Genomic DNA, 17200 nt, shown 5'->3' on the forward strand with positions numbered 1-17200 from the left:
ACCAGAGCTCCTTATTAACTCTTAGCCACCTGCAAATAATAACTCAGATCACCTGTCTTTTCAAAATTCATGTAGGCTCCTGGTCATTAGTCTGAGAACCAGACTGAGTGGAAGAAGAGAAAAGGGTTTGCTATATGTTGAGAGGAGAGGAAGCTTGGGCAGTACTGAGAAGATTCAAAGGAAAAATATTTAGATGAACTAGTTTCACATTAACTAGCTTCATATTCTCTCCTTTAATAATGAAGGTAACCTTTACCCAAGGATGGAATCAATATTGCTGATGGTATGCAAGATGACTTCAGATATGAAAAACATTAACATTTATTAGTTTAGCTCTTGTATTTTTATCTATGCATTTAAAAAGGTATACTCAACCTGTCAAACTTACAATTTCTCAGTTTCATATGATATGGGACTTTGGGGCCTGTTAACATCAAAACTACAATATAGAAAGAATGATCTCATTGATACAGAGCCTCGTATCTTTAATGAAGTTAAATCAAACCAAATCCTCATTTTCTACACACTGGTCATGTGTGAATAGTTCCATCCATTTCACAGCAGAACTCATCTACTTTTGTAAGTTGAATAGATTTATTTGTTCTATGTTTTACTTTAATCCAAAATGTAAGCTTACTGCTTGTTTATATAATTATTGCAAACGATCCTGTTTTCCATGATTAAAGTCATATATGGCTTTCCTTTTAAATATAGGCAAACCCCAGGTTAGCAATCTCCAACTTACAGACAACCCTATTTGCACATTAGTGGAAAGCTTCCAAATGGTCTGTCATGACCAGCGAAGTAAAACAGAAACAGACCTGAATTTTTATACTTTGGATGATATGGCACAGTAACTGAAACAGGAAATATGACAGGTTGAAGCTCTGGAATGAGAGACTCGGAAAAGGCATAGTGATCCCTTTCAAGAGCCTGATGCATGAGGAATTACTGGCAGGACTGTGGTGAGGCATAGCTTTTAAGTGGCATGGTCTGTAGCCAACTTTGAGCAAGGGGCCACCATCTTCGAAACCCTACTTTAGTGTTATATAAATATGCTCTCACTTTGAAACAAATGAACCAACCCTGACTTGCCTGCAACAAATTCTACATCACAATTACCTTTACTTGTTGCACCTGTGGCTTTTAAAGCATTGAACATTGCACTAATGTAAGGCTAAATAAGAACTGCATGCACTTGTTCCAACTGACCTACAAACTTAAGACACAGAAACAGATCTGGTTTGTACATCAGGGATTGCCTGTAAATCTTTGAGCATAAAAGTGAGTCCATTTAAAGAAAATTATCACATAAATAAATATACGGAGTATATGTTTATCACAAAAATTGTGAATATGACTCATGAATTACTAAAATTTTGAAACCTAGATATGAGTTAATTCAACTGCTCCCTAAGAAAGTTGTTCGGAGAACAGGCAGCATGTTAAATAATATGGATTATTTAAAAGTGCCACACTTGAGCTTAGTTTTCCTTTAAGTCACAAAATAAATTTGTTATTAGAAAAAGGGTTATTCTATAGTACTAGAAATGACATTGTAAAGAAAGTGCTTAAATTCAAGGTAAACTGAGATTTAAAACTCCGTGTGTGTGTGTGTGTTTTGTAGGTATATGGAATAAAAAGCTTTGGAAAAAGTCAGTATACAAGATGTTGTTGTTGTTGTTATGTGCTGTCGAGTCAGCCCCGACTCACAGCGACCCCTCCTTGGGTTTCTGAGGCAGTATCACTATGGAAGTAGGATTGCTCAACCTTCCTTCCGAGGAGTGGCTGGTGAGTTTGAACCGCCAGCCTTCTGGTTAGCAGTCAAGTGCTTTAGCCACTATGTTACCAGAGCTCCCAGTATACGAGATAACATCACTAATTTTTTCTAGATAGATAGAATTATGAGTGATAAAAAATGTTTCTATTTTTTTATTTTTATTTTTTATAACGAACTATTTCTGCATAAAACAAAAAAAATTAAGAAACTGTGCTTATTTCATTCAAGAGTATACACACTTACCTGTCCAACTAAGTCCTAGGTGATCGGCTACTATTGCCATCCTGATATCTGTCCGTTCACATGGACTCTGTGGACCTACGATTTACAATTTCTTAATTAAAATAAACATCAAGATAGATAGGATACTGGAAAATTGTGTTTAGCAGTACTCAGACTTTACAGAGAGACTAATGCTAACACTGTACATTTAAATGTGTCCTGATCACCTACATGAACACTTCTTTTTGCACATGGCTCACTTATTTTTCACCTCCATCAGGCCAAATGTCAGACTACATGGATGCTCAATGTAATGGAACTGAACATGCTGACAAGCTAGCTACTTTACAACAGTTACAGAGTTGTTGTGCTGTGAAAACACCATGATGGGATGTCAACATCTGTGCTTTTACTTTGACAGAATCGTATCTGTTTGCACAATAAAGAAAAGTTGCTCATCTTGAATGACACCAATATCTTCAGCATGCTTCCCTAGCTGTCTACAGTGTACTTTGATTAAAAGGAAGAAAGAAGAGTATATAGACAGCACGTACAGATGACAATGACAGAATGAGAAACTACAGTTAAGTCACTCCACAGGCAATCACAACAGTTCATGCACTAGGGTCTACAAGTTAGAAAGTGTTTACAAACTAGGCTTGTTCTCCAGGATGTGAGCAAAGAGTGCTCAAGAAACCTGACTGCCTTCATTCTCACCAGTCCTCCTACTGCTCCTTTTCTCACTGCCGGCTTTTTCACTCTTTGATTTTAAAGGTGCTGCCTCTGTTTTCTTATCTCTAGCAGACTTCGATGTAACTGAAGACTGGCCACCCCGGGAAGTCTCGGACAACGACGTGTTTCTTGAGGTACTGTCTTCCTCATCGGACAACTCGGATTGCATCTTTTTGTCTTCTTCAGAGAGGCGGTCCACAAGCTTTAGGGTCTCACCACTAATTCCCTTAAAATATTCAATGGAATGTTTACATACTTCCTTCAGCTGACTTTTCCTAACTTTAACTGTGGTGGTGGTGGTGGTGGTGGCGGTGGTGGTAGTGGTGGCGGTGGTGGTAGTGGTGGTGGTGGTGGTGGTGGTGGTGGTGGTAGTGGTGGTGGCAGCAGTGATACAGGTGGATCTTACCTTTACTGGCAACTTGGATGGAAGCTGTTTGGCCTTGCCTTTCTCTGGCTGAGCTTGCTTTTGTGTGGCACATGCTTTTCTAACTGAAGCTATGTTATCCCTGTGTGTGTTTTTCACTGGAATTCTGGACTTTACATCTACACATGGAGAAGGAGAAAGGATTCTGCTTTTCTCAGATGGACTAACCTGCTTCATTTTACTCACTTTACTGTTTGGCATATGATTTGGTGGGACGATGTCTTTTGGTGAAGTGGCCTTTATGGGAAGTCTGGATTTTCGCCTAACTTCTACTGATTCTCTTGTCTTTTGCTGCTCTCCAAGAACTTTCTGCTTATCTCTTATACAGTGTCCTTGCAGCACCCCTGTCTTTTTTCCTGCTGAGCTTTTCACAGGATTAGCTTTGTCTGTGGTACAAGTGGGGGCAGAATGTTCGGTCAGAACTACATTACTTGTAATGTTATCTGTCTGGATAGTGGAAGAATCCAAATTGTTGTTGTTATTAAAATTATCTTTTTGAAAATCATGTTTTTCTTGAGGCCTAATGCCCATCTGGCTATTGTCTGTATTTGAAATCATTATGGTTTCATTCTCTAATCCCTGACAACTGGTCATCACAGTTTCTAGCTTATCTGTTACATCTCCAGGGCCTTCTTTCTTCATGGTCATGGTGGATGCAGAAATTCCCATTTTTATCGGAGTGCGCAACTTGGGGTCAACTTTAGAGGTATTAGTGGCTGCTGCTGCTTTCTCCAGGGAGCCACTACTGGATGTGCCTTCCTGACACTCTCCGCTGGCCAGGATTTTGGGATTAGGTTCGACTGTAGGTGCCTCTAAATTTCCCTCTAGATTGGTTTCTACAGTGGTGTCCCCTGACTGTGGCTGTAGGGTGTCAGTGACCATACTTTTATCCCCTTCCCCCTGGTCCCCTGACTTCCCTTCAGAAGTATGCTCACCAATCTGGAAAAATTGGAGCCTCTCTTCAACAAAATCCCTCTTGCTCATGTCAATTGCACCACTGCGAGTCATCTCAAACATTTTTCCTTCATGAAATGGGAAGGGGTTAGGCTCACTAGTAGGGGTACTTTCATCAGTTGGTGTTCTGGCTGGTGTTGTATCAGGGGTTGTTGCTGGAGATCGGTCTTCCACTGCCAGACCAAACGGTTTAGTTTCATCTTCCCGTGATTTACTGTCAAAAACTTCATCATCCCCTCGGTTATTAGACCAAGGGTCAAAATCTAAACCTTTGGTAGCTACTGTTTTAAAAGGAGTGGCAAATTCTTCATCTACTTTGTAACTGAAATAAGTATCAGGAAACACTGATCTGTCAGGATGTCTGCCTTCTAGTGTGAAAAACTGGGCCCCTGACTTCTGATCAGTCTTATCAGGAGTCTTTTCAGATGAAGAACTCTTAGAAGGGGGCTTGTCTTCATCTGGTCCCAACTTTCCCTCTTCCTCAATAACTTCAAGTTTACTTTGGCTAAAAGTGCGATCAGCTGGCTTCAGAATGCCCTCTGTGTTCCAGATGTCTTTCTTGATTTCCAGGGTTTGGCCTGGAAGTTTAGAATCACTCTCTGTCAAACCGTCGTCTTCATCTTGCAGGTCATAGCCATCCAAAGAGTCGATCTCTGTGGCATCTGTATCATGAGAAAACTCTGCTGTGGTAGCAATGGAACACTCTGTGATGGACTGGTCATTGTTCCCATTCTGGGCAGTTTCATTCTGAGGTGAATCAAGGCCAAGGCCAAACTCATTGTCTTTTCCAGATCCATTAGGTTCCAGTTCTTTCTGGCTGGAAGCCTTTTCAGCAGCAGCTCTAGACTTTGTCATTTCTTTTTGTTCTTCATCTATTTCCTTCAGTTTGAAAGTATATTTTTTAACTGGGATTGGTTGGTAAATAGATTCGTCATCACTTGAATCACTGACGTCTGCCCCGGGAGGAACTGGCGAAGGTGGCTGCACTCTGATGACTGGTTCAGCCAGCTGATACTTGTCATGCTCATCTTGCAGATTGACTTCAATCAAGTCAACCTCTTTTTCAGGAAGATAATGATGTTTATCTGACTCCATCTGATCTGCATCCAGTGGTGGAGGAGGGGGAAATTCAATATAAGCAACTCTATTATTTTTTGGTCTTTGGCTAGAGTCTTTGCTCACATCATTAGGCATTTCAGGCTCAACTGTTGTTTCCTCCAGTGTCGTCTGCTTTAAGGAGGCCGACTTGGCCTGCTCTTCCTCCTCTGATTCCTCAGAAACCTCAGGAATTGGGCTGGGTTTTCCTGGTATGTAGGCTATGAGTGAGTCTGGTGTCTTAGATGTAAATTCATAACTCACTTCTTCTGAACTGGGTGTTTCTGGGGTTAAAGGGCTTTTCCCAGAGCTATCTAGAAAGGACACTTGCTCTAGAGTATCATCTTCTGGACTACCTTGGGGAGAAGGAGGTTGCTTTTGCTGTCTAGTGGTATAAAAGGTTCCCCTGGTCTCTTGGACTGTCTTACATTCCTGACTTATGACTTTTTTTACACATCCTTGTTGTATCTCCTTTTCATATTGCTTCCCCACTTGTACAAAACTGACATAAACAGGCAAAGATCTTATCTCCTTCCCTCCCTCTGTCTGGGCTAGTGGTGCAACTTTTTCCAATCCATCAATAGTACTGTGGTCGAATACATCACTAGAGGGAAATTCCTTTCCTGGGCTAAACTCTAGAGAATCAGGAGATTTGGTGGGGGAGGTTTCAGCTTCATCGAGAGGCGGGCATAAGCCTACATAGCTTTGATTTTTGGAAACTTGGCTGATTTCTGAATAAGTGACTTTTTCATCTTCTACCAAATTAAAGTGCTGTGTCTCAACTGTCTCTTTACTCATACTTGAGTGGGGTAATTTTTGTGATAGTTCATGTTTTGGAAATGTCGACTGCTCACAAAAACCATCAGGAATATTAGAAGACAGCATTCTCCTCTCATCAGCAACTCTGACTGGAATGTGTGACACTGCTGAGCTCTCACTTCTCCTGGAAGGCTGATCAGGAGATCCACCTGGACGTTCCCCGTCTTTAACAACATATTCCCTATATAACACTTTTTTGGAGGGAGATTTTACAGTCATTTCCTTAATTTCTGAGAGAGAGCCATTTGTTAACAATTTATGTTCTCTCTCAGTCACAGACATAAATTCACTCTTTTGATCAACACTTTTATTTTCAGGGTGACCAATGCGATTCTCTCTTACATCATGAACAAGTACATGCGAAAGTTTTTCTTTCTGGGACTTATTGTTAGTAGCTCCAGAACTTTCCCATGTTCTAAAAACCTTTTTGTCCCATGGTCCCTTAGTTGCTAAATCTGAGGTTACATGACATGCCAAGTCTTTAGCCTGTTGCTCGGAAAAATAGTCAGGCATTGCTTTACTTGACATTTCAGTTCTCTCTCTGTTCACATCATCAGAGCCAGAATCATTTACAACAATTGCATTGCTTTGGATATGCTCATCTTTAGTTTTTAATACCATAAAATCTTTTTGCTCAGATACACTTTCATCTGAGAGGTCTATGGCCTTGTGCTGCTTTTCTCGAGCAAAAACTTGGTAGACAGGTAGTTTGCTCTCCTGTATTTTTTTAACCGGGATTCTGGATTGGCCATCTGGTTTTTTGTCGTCTTGACACATGTCCTTATTTTTTGCTTGTATGCCTTGTTCAAATTTTAATCTAATGGAACTGAGTTTTGATTGCTTGAGCTGAAAGCCGGACTGGGGCCCTTCTGGTGCTTTGCTCTGCGGAACACTTTCTTTGTCTTCCGCTGTGGACTTGCCATCCTCAGTCTGTTGGGAAGAGATCCTCTTCTCTGGGCTGCTGGGAAGACTAGATGCTTTCTTCTCTTCAGCTTTGGGGAAGCCCTGGCCATCGTGGCCATGTTGCCTTGCCTTAACCCATTCATCATTGGATGCCAACAGTTCCATTAGCAGTACTTTCTCAGGGCTGCTACTGGTGGAGCTTTGTGAAGAGTATTCTTTGCCATTTCTAAGGCGTGGCTTTTTCTCTGGGGACTGCAGTTCATCATTTAATTTTTCAGTTTTGTCACGAAAAAACTGTGACACTTCAGTCAGTTTTTCTTCAGCCTCCTTCACAGTCCTGTCCACCCTATCTTCATATAGCAACTTCTCTCTACCTCTGTCTAATCTGTCCTCAGTAAAGCGCATCCACATGGCATGTTTTGGACTACTAACATCGCCAGAATAGTGCAACACTGTCACTTTATCAAAATGCTCATCTTTAGACACTTTACCTACACCATTTTCAGAAACATCTTTATAGATTTTGGAGAGAATTTCTTTTTTGGGGGCAGTGGCTACTTTTTCTCTGGACTGCTTATCAGACCCCTGTAACTCTGAGCTAGGGGGTCCTGCATGGTCTGTAACCGATTCCTCAGTATCAGAATGAGACACATCTAGCTTTTCTGACAGAAGCATTTTCTCAGCAAACCTGTAAGACTCCCCTCTTAGTTCTGACAACTCATCGTCATGGTATTCTATTGAGTGTTGACTCAAAAGCTTCAACGTTTTATAAGAGTCATCAGATATGAGTTGAGCAGAACTAGGGCGACTATCTTCTTCTTGGGACACAGGAGTGTTTACTCTGGAAGATTCCAGGTAAGACGGCAATGACTCTTCAGCAGTAAGTTCTTCTTCTTCTTGCTGACCCTGTTCCTCTGAACAAGGAAAAGCATCACGTTTTTCTGGCAGAAAATCTTTTAGGTTAATCTCTCCCCGGGATAAGTCTTTCTGATACACATACATTTCCTTTTCTGGATGCTTTTTGGTTTCTCTAATAATGACTTCAGTGGGCTCAGCTTGGTTACCTTTTTCGATGTGGACTTCTATTATGCGCTCCAGTTTGGGTTTCATTTGGTTGTCTTCTGCGTGCTGGGCTGAGGGTTCAGCAGCAGACTTGTGAATATCTGGAGACACTGCAGACTTATGTTCAAACAGACCTGCCAGTTCTTTGGAAGGGTCCCGCCCAGACTGAAAGGCCTTCATGATGTCATGGACTGACATGGTTTCTTCAATTCTTTCAGAGGCACCTTCACTGCCTGGTGGAGAATGATAAACCATTCTGGTGGTTGTAGTTATGTGAGTCTCTTCTTTAACACGCATGCCTTTGCTCAAAACCAGATTGTGGTCATCTTCTTCACTGTTGGCTTTCATTTGAAAGGCTTTAACTTTTTCTTTGATACTAGAAGTGGTGGGCTTTGGCTCCAGTTCCATAAAAGTAGGTGAAGCTTTGGGTGACACCGGTTCCTCTGGTTGGGCCTGGGGAACCTCACCAGCTGAGGGCTCATAGCTCCTGATAACATGAACCACTTCAGTTCTCGTTTCTGTAATAACAGGAGGAATGGGAACTTCATGAAAAAGTGGTTTAGGACCAGTGCTTTCAGCACTTTGTGGGGCTGAAGGTGTTTTTTCACTTCTTGTTTCAAAGCCACTGTCAGACAAGGGACTTTTATCTTGGTCATGTTGAGAAAAGTCATCTGGAGACTCTAAAATAGTATCTGTTCCAAAAAAGGAATCGGCCATTTTACATAATTCTTTCTCAGAAGTAGAAGGCCTCATGGAGGCTGGAGGCATTTTGAGTTTGTGTTCCTGCAAAGCAATTGCTGGTTTTAAAATCCTTTTCTGTCTCTCTTCACCATCCTTCTTTGCATCCTCAAACTTGTACTTTAAGTTTGTCAATGAACTACTCCCAATATCATTTGTTAGGTAATCAATAACTTTGGTCAAGTTATAATCCTTTTCAGCGGGGGCTTTTGCTCTTACTTGAACTCTTTCTGGCAGGGGTGGAGAATGGCTTGCAGCAGCTTGTCTTGCTTCTTTTATTTCTTCTGAACTAAATTCTATCCAGTCGTCTTCAGGAGAGTGTCCTTTGTCACTCTTTGGTGATTTGGGTGATCCTTTATTCTCTACACACACATCCTTTTTAAGGATTTCACTGACTTTTACTAAGTCTTCCTTTACTTTCTCAACAATTTTGAAAGGTTCTTCATCATCTATTCTCCCTTCTTTTGGGGGTTCAGTTTGGAATGGCTTCTCTTCAGGCACATCTGTCTGTAGTATTGCTGTCATCCGCATTAGGTCCTCTTTCATCTCAGCCACGTCTTTTAGTATCTCCTGACTGGAAGATAAAGAAGATGGTGTAGATAACTTAAGGGCAGAGGGTGCAAGGAACAAAGATGACTTAACTGGAGATGAAGTTCGATTGAAGTGGGGCTGAGGACGTGTCTCCGTAGTCAATGTTTTAATGGGCGACAGCAAGGCTGCTGCTGACTTTGTAAGTGAATTAGAGTCTGGGAGTTTTTTTAATGCTGGTTCTGGCAAAACATTGACTACAGAGTATACTGGCACTGTTATTATTGATGAAGTTACAGATGAGGTAGTTGCAGATATCGACGACCCAAGGGATGTATAGAGTGCACTTGCGGAAGGAGTTCTTAGAGACTGGAAAGCTGATGGTGCTGAAGAAACATATGACCTGAGTGGGGAATATGGCATCGTTGCTGTAGTAGAAAACACTTTCTCAACTGTGTCAGTGGCTGCATTTACCACAGCGCTCACAGAGTTTGTAGCTGTAGAAATTTTTTCTTGTAACGTGGCAGTGGCTTTGCATCCGTTGATTAAAGTTGAAGATGATGGGTATTTCAGAGGAGAAATAGACCCATTGACTAGTGCTACCTCGGCATGTCCTGGCATCTGTTTCACAGGTGACAAGAGAGAAGATGCCGTTGTAACTTTAGCTGAAGAAATGACATCAACTGCCGACTTAGCTGGAGACACCACTGACTTTAAAGGTGAAGACATGAGCGGTGCTGCCGATGTAATAATTGACTTAAATGGCAAACTTGAGGAATACATATTAAGGTTTGATTTGGGGGATGCAGGGGGTGTCATAGTAATTGATGACCTCTCCAGAAGAGACCCTGCAGTAGTCACTGGAGAGGTTCGAGAGGAAAACGTAGAATTGGAGGCCAGCCCTTTTAAAGGTGCAGCCTCCGTGACTGTGGGAGCTCTAACCAGGGTACCAGAGGAAACTTGGATATTGTATGGAGATTGTGACACCACTGTTTTTATTGGTGAAGAAATTGTCCGAAAGGATCTAATTGGCGATGCCACGTCACTAATGGATTTAACTGAAGATGTAGTTGAGGCGCCTAATGTGGATTTGATTGGAGAAGGAGTCGAAACAGACCATATTGATTTTAATGGAGAAGCTGATGGCGTATTAGAGGAAGAACTTGATAAGGAAGTGAAGCCTGACTTGACTGGCCCGGATACTGTAATCGGAGCTGTTGTCCAGGACTGGTATGGTCTTGTAGAAAAGAATGGCTTGTATGAGTAAGTGGTGGGGAGGGATCTTGTTGCTCCTGCACTCCGTTCAACTGTTTCTTAAATTTTAAAATGAAATCAAACACAAAAATCAACAAAAATGGTTGAGAAACAGAGAGACCAGAGAAAAAAAATTGGTCAGTAAACTTTGAAATATTACAAAAGCAAGTACAATTGTTTGCATGATTTAGAATGGAAGAGGCAAATGGAACAATTAAGAGAAAAAAAAAAAATTCTATAGACATAACCAATCCAAAGTAAAAAAAAAACAAATAAAATAAATAAAAAACAGCACAATGTAAAATGAAAGACAGGAAAAGCACATCGCAACCAAATAGGCCAACAGTGAAAAATGGAAAACATGAGGGAAGAATTAATGATGAGAAAAATAACCACAATGGAAAACAATTCTTACTTCCTATTGACTTTCTTATGTGCTGGTTTTGAGTATCAGTAGCTGTTCTGTTTTGCCTGTATTAGGTACATGTTTGTTTTGTGCAACCATATAACTCTCATTTTAGTAATTTCTACTGTTCCCTTTCCTTGAACCTTTTGGTGATACAGATTGCACCTACAGAGAACCATATTGATGTATGCACTGTACATTAACTGTCTAAACCTCTGTTAGAAAGCCACTCAAGTCTATTTCATGCAGAATCCAAAATAACTTTTAAGTGACAGGCAACTGATGTGCAAACTGTTAAGCCACTGTATTTTAAATATGTACCTTCCATGCACAAGTCGGTTATGCTTCACACCCATAAAAAGCCAATAAGAGCAAGAAATTTTCTGAGTCAGAATTTGAAAAGAAAAAAAAAAAAAAAAACAAAGAAAAGGAATGTTTGCATTTATCTTTTCCATGCAGTATATTCCTTTTGGTGAGAGGAAAAGAAAATGTAATATGAGATGATGTAAAAATGCATGTGTCCACATACACAAAAGAAAAAAATAAGTAGAAAATATGGTATATGGTTCATGGTTACCGTAAGCAAGCAAAGCAATCTAAAACATTTATCATGCGCGTTATATCACGGCAAACAAGCCAATGAATAATACAATTTGTAGGCCATATTATGCATAATACATAAACTTTAAAAATACTTTCACAAGAGCATTTAGAAAGAAGAGTACACTTTTTCCATGAGATGTGAAGTCTTGGTACCTTTTGAGATTTTAGGAAAATATTTAATACTGCACACTTACAATAAATCTTCAACTAAATATATCAGTGTCTGCAGCTCTCATCATTATGGATAGAAGCACTCAGTTTATTGCAGATTTTTTTTCATAATCTATTCTTTTAATTCTCAAAAGGTATCATGGGGGAAAATCTAAAAAGCACAGTCATATTTTTAATACTCCATATTTAAGTATCATTTGTGGGATACAGTATACATATGTGTGTATATATATTTATCAATTGCAAAGGTACCGATTCTGGTGCCTTCCGAGGACTTTTGTGGGACTCGTGAATACCCCAAAATGCTGGAGCAGCCATGAGGTAGACCTACCACTATGAAAGATGGATGCAATATGAGCATTCTTCTGGCAAGGGGGCAAGAAACACACAAATGAGGTAAGCACACTTGCTGGAGAAGAGCAAACACACACTTAGTCCTCTCTACTTCTACAACTCTAACAAACAAACAGAGCTGGTCACAGTGATTTTGAATGCCTGCCAAGGGCTAATGTTCTATGCCAAAGTTGAGTACAGTCTCGCTCCCAGAAAGCACTGGTTCGGAACAATAGTGAAACGCGAAGAGGAAATGAGAATCTCCTTCATCTTTTATCTTCCTCTTCATGCTGTGCCCGTGCCATTGCTATAATCCAGTCCTTGGATTAGCAGCTACTCCCACAAGGGTGAAGATTTTCATTCCTAGTGTATATTTAAATTCAAATATTCAGAACATATCCTTTTCTAGGCTTACATATTATTCTAAAGAAAAATGGAAGAACTAAGGAAAAACACACCCATTCATTACCCTCCTAACTATAATTCTCAGAAGTACACACAGCTTAACTCTTCTGGAAACACCACACTGCAAATGGAAGGTTTGGGGATTCCTTTGATTCGATAATTTGGGCTCAGTCTAGTGTCTCAAGAGAGTTCATTTGTACAATGACCAGAACTGGTAAAGCATCTGTCTTCTACCATTGAAGGCTGGCTCTATCAGGCAAAGAAGTCTTTTATGGTTTTATACTTTGCTCTGCACAGGGCAGACAACTTCATGATCCATTACATATTTTATGCTTATTTAATGGCACATATTTTGTGATTCCTTTATAACAAAGGGAATTTCTGATGATTATCTGGCACTGAAGTACACCATAAGCCCCTGCCCCCACCTTTTTTATTCTAGGGGGTAAGGGAGGACGTAGAAGGGAGTGAAAAGTGGCCTTCACTTTTCCTTCATCTTCTTTTTTTGTGATGGTAGTGTGCTATCAAGTTGATTCTGACTCGTAGCAACCCTAAATTACAAAGAAATGTCCTATAGGGTTTTCTTGGTTGTAGTCTTCATGGACCTCTGGTAGCGAAGTGCCTAAGGCACTTGACTGCTAATCAGAAGGCTGGTGGTTCAAACCCACCAGCCACTCCTCAGAAGGAAGTTTGGGCAATCTACTTCCGTAGTGATACTGCCTTGGAAACCCAAGGAGGGGTCGCTATGAGTCAGGTCTGCCTCGACGGCACATAACAACAACAACAACAAGTCTTCATGGGCAGCAAATAGCCAGGTACATTCTCCTAGGAGCAGCTGGTGGGTTTGAACGCCTATTTTTTGGTTAGTAGCTGAATGCTTAACCAGTCAACCACCATGGCTCCCTACTTTTGAATTAGTCCCTTGTTATTCCTTTCCATTCCTCTGTTCACCACCCCTTATACTTCCTTTCATAAAACAAGAACAAAGAACCCTCTTTCGTCCATCAAAAGTTAAGGAAGAGAAACTGCATATACCTTAACTGAAGTTAACCAAAAAGTAGCAATACTTTCATAAGCAGGAAAAATACAACTGATTTAGTACACATCTGACCTTATAACTCATATTTCCCCCAAACGAACTTACACCTTTTAGAGGGATGAGATCAGATGGAGCTCACGTGCCTAGAGATGCCTCTGATCTAAGGTAGCTGGTCTGTGAAGCCTGTCCAGATCTCAAGGATGTGCCAACCAGCTAGCCAGTGAGGATCTTAGCTCTGGGGCAAAAGTGTTCCAAAGAAAATGTCTAACCATTGTATTTAGTGGTATTAAAAGTCCACCTAGTTTTACAAACACACACCTACCTCCCCTGCTTTGTAGCATTATAGCAGTTAACTGCAGCCCTTACACTTTTTGAAGAATTCAGATATTCTACTAAAGGAAGAGACTGAGGTCTATGAAACATTCATGAGTGAGGAAGGCTTTCACTCCTCTTGTGCTTCCTCTTTTGCATCTGAATATACGTCTCCCTAGTAGTCAAGGAGCTAGACTCCAGAAGATTATACTAAAATCATCTGAGTGAGCGGTAAGGAGGTTTTCTGCTGCACATTTTCTATGCTATGTTGACCCACAGTAACATGAATTCAGGAAAAGTTGGAAAAACCAAAGTTTTGCATCTTGCTAGTAAATACTCCTTGAATTCAAGTAACTGTGAGTCAATGGGAAACTGCTAGGAATGATTCATTAAATTTAAAAAATATACATTTTTTGTATAAATCCTCCTCTAAATGAAGCTCTAATGGTTAAGGTCATACCACAACTCTACCTCAATCAAATACAGGGCTGCTCTGAGGACTTTAATCTCCCTTTGGTAGAGGAAGTCATCTTGAGGGTGGGAGTGATCCCAGAGTTGATAATTTTGAGAAAAGGAGGAGAAATAGAGAAAATATGAATGAACAACTCTATTCCTTGGCACTTACAAGGCAGTTAACAATGAACCAAAACAATCACTGAGAGAAGAAAGAGGATTAACCAATCTGGTGAAGACTAGCCTTAGAACTGATATTTTAGTAAAGGAGAAAGAAAGAGGGAGACATTGGGAAGTGGGGTGTGGGAGGAAAGGGAGAGAGAGGGAAGGGAGGGGGAGAGAAGAAACAGGAATCAGGAAGCATTTACAGTGCTACCTCAAGAAGGTAGGAAAATATAATTCTTGCAAAACTAGGAAGAAAAGAATCAGGCCTAGGAAAAAACAAGCTAACTACATTTAGAAAAATGAGATGACAACCAAAGTAACTAGCATCCTTTCTACCATCACAAATTCAGGGGCAATTTTTTTCTCTTCTAAACATAAATTTAAAGCAACATTGGTATTTATCTCCTAGCATTACAAGGAGTCAAAGTGAAACCAAGATTTTTAAAAACAAATAATAAATGTTTCTAATTATAAAATAGTTAAGGACTTTTTAAAAACGGTGCTTTGAAGGAGTGATTGCCCCTCACATCTTCAACTGTGTGTAATGCATCATTTAGATTTCGTGAGAGGGTTCTCCTGTAGGCAATTCCTCTTTCACCACTGGGTTTCCAAATGACCCCAGAATTCAGTGTGTATAGAAAAAATGTCTCTTCTTATACAAGTCCACATAGATTAGTAAATGTGTTAGAAAACTCACTCATTCCAGGTTCAGTCAAGTAGCTGTAGCGCTTACGTAAAGCTAAAGATGCGAAACTCTGCCGTTTATCTGTTTTCTCGGTCTGAAAAAGAAAGAAAAAGAAACAACTATGCTTCCAACTTTCTTGAGACACCTTCATAGTATTGAAACACTTTGTAGGATGGTATGTGGATAATGGCGTTTATCCTTATGTTTCTTCTTAAGTATTTTCCTTTTGGAAGTGTTAACTTCCTACCAGGCTTCTACATTCCCATCCCAATGTCTCACCCAAATAACCATCATTTAGCAAATATAAGAGCATCAACACAGCAGACTACAGGGAATTACAAATAAAAGACGAGACTTCTGATGCTGGGCAGTAAATTTCCCTAAATCTGTTCGTACTGAAAGCACATACATCACAATGTACACTCACTCTCTGTAAGTACATTCAAGGAAAAAGGCACACACAGGTTATCTCAATTACTGCGGTTTCTATAAGTTAACAGGCATCAAGTATAGATACAAAGACTAAAAGCAGGTTAACAGTATTTTTAGACATAATGCTACTGAGTCCTATGCCTGCTGATCTATTTATTATTATTGATGTGTGGGTTTTAAAAAAATCTAATTACTATATATCTTGGAGAAATATTAGGAGATAAGAGGACAAATTTACTCAAATCTTCATTGAACACTGTACCTTTGAAAATATGGCCAAGATAAAATTCTTTAGATATCAAATATTTATCATGGGCCAGTGAAAAAACATTTTGTATCATATAAAAACATAAACAATTTATACAATAAAATTTCATATATGCTACATGATCTATAAAAGTTATAACATGGTGGTTACGTGAAAATACACACATGGAACTTAAAAATATAGATGTATATTTACGCATTCCTCCAATCTATCACATTTAAAAGTGTTTAAAGAACTTTAGTTCTTTTTAAATCATTAGCTGAATTATAATTTTGTTGAATGTATTGAAGTACTCTTTCATACATGTTGAGAAACAGTGAGACCATTCTTTAAGAAAAAAATGTATATTCCTTTACCTCATTTAAGCTAAGATTTACCAAAATATAATATATACATTCCCCACACTTGAGCCCTCTGTACTTCTTTTACACAGATTCAATTTCTGGTCTACCTCTGATAGAATAAAAACAGAAGTGTTCATATTACCTCATCATCTTGATCTGACTCTGTCTCCTTTTGGTTCCAAGATGCATTGCAGAGACAAGGAATATTATAATGGACAGCAGGGAAAAGAATATCAGGATATGAAAAGGACTGAGTTGGGAGCACAAAATGCAAGCTGATTTAGAAAGCAAAGCAAATTAAAAGAAGCCAAAAAAAAAAAAAAAAATCAAATCAAGAACTGTACATCCATGGCAAATTAATGTGTGACATCATTTGAAAGCATAAACATCTATGAACTTCCAGTGGAAGCAGAAGCAATAAACAGAGGACTCCATCATACAAACCATAAGAATCTGACACCACAGTAACAAGACAGTCTACACACAGAGGCTAATAAAACTTGAGTTCAAGAGCTTTAATCATGTTACAAAGCATTCCTTAATTGCATACCAAGGGCCCACTTCTTCAAGACCAGGGAAAATTAAAATAAATCAGTATTAAAAGATACCTTTTTATGTGCTGGCAGAGTGATATTTAAGTTGCAAACAGCTGTTTGAGGCAATCCTTTTGTTGTCTTTGGTTCTTTCAGAAAAGACAGACGACCGCAGGGCTCTTGGCTGGTGTCTCTAATCTAGAGGAATTTAGATAGTTGACAGTTAGAGAAGGAGATTTTTCTGAGGGTTCCTACTTATCTAATAGTTAGCTGTGTTTCCTTTATAAAAGCCCATCAAAAGGCAGGAAAGGGAAAGGGTATGATGGTAGTAACAACTACATGTAAACAAGGGTGGTCACATTTAAACTTGGCAAGATTAGGAAACCGGACTCCTAGCTTACACAGGACTGTTGTAGCTGACAATCTATTGTATAATCTGGGTCTTATGCATTTTCTTCCTGGTTAATAATTTATTTTGCTGACAGCCTAGTATAGAGGCAATTTTAGTAACCATAACAATAGCAAATAATAAATTAATAA

At 39.6% G+C, this 17200-nt stretch overlaps 1 protein-coding gene across 1 annotated transcript in view; it reads right to left on the reverse strand.

The window, feature by feature from the left end:
- Window positions 1-17200, reverse strand: part of ANK3 (ankyrin 3) — a 382716-nt gene that overhangs the window by 20892 nt on the left and 344624 nt on the right. Inside the window, exons 34-38 of the mRNA XM_042783328.1 lie at window positions 16736-16858; window positions 16270-16296; window positions 15096-15177; window positions 2720-10564; window positions 2024-2098 (exon numbers count right to left, since the gene is read on the reverse strand). Of these exons, the coding sequence (XP_042639262.1) occupies window positions 2024-2098; window positions 2720-10564; window positions 15096-15177; window positions 16270-16296; window positions 16736-16858 (8152 nt within the window). The remainder of the gene's footprint in view (window positions 1-2023; window positions 2099-2719; window positions 10565-15095; window positions 15178-16269; window positions 16297-16735; window positions 16859-17200) is intronic.

This window comes from Orycteropus afer, unplaced genomic scaffold (assembly GCF_000298275.1).
Source record: "Orycteropus afer afer isolate SDZICR_OR568_19922 unplaced genomic scaffold, OryAfe1.0 scaffold00016, whole genome shotgun sequence".
NCBI lineage: Eukaryota > Metazoa > Chordata > Mammalia > Tubulidentata > Orycteropodidae > Orycteropus > Orycteropus afer.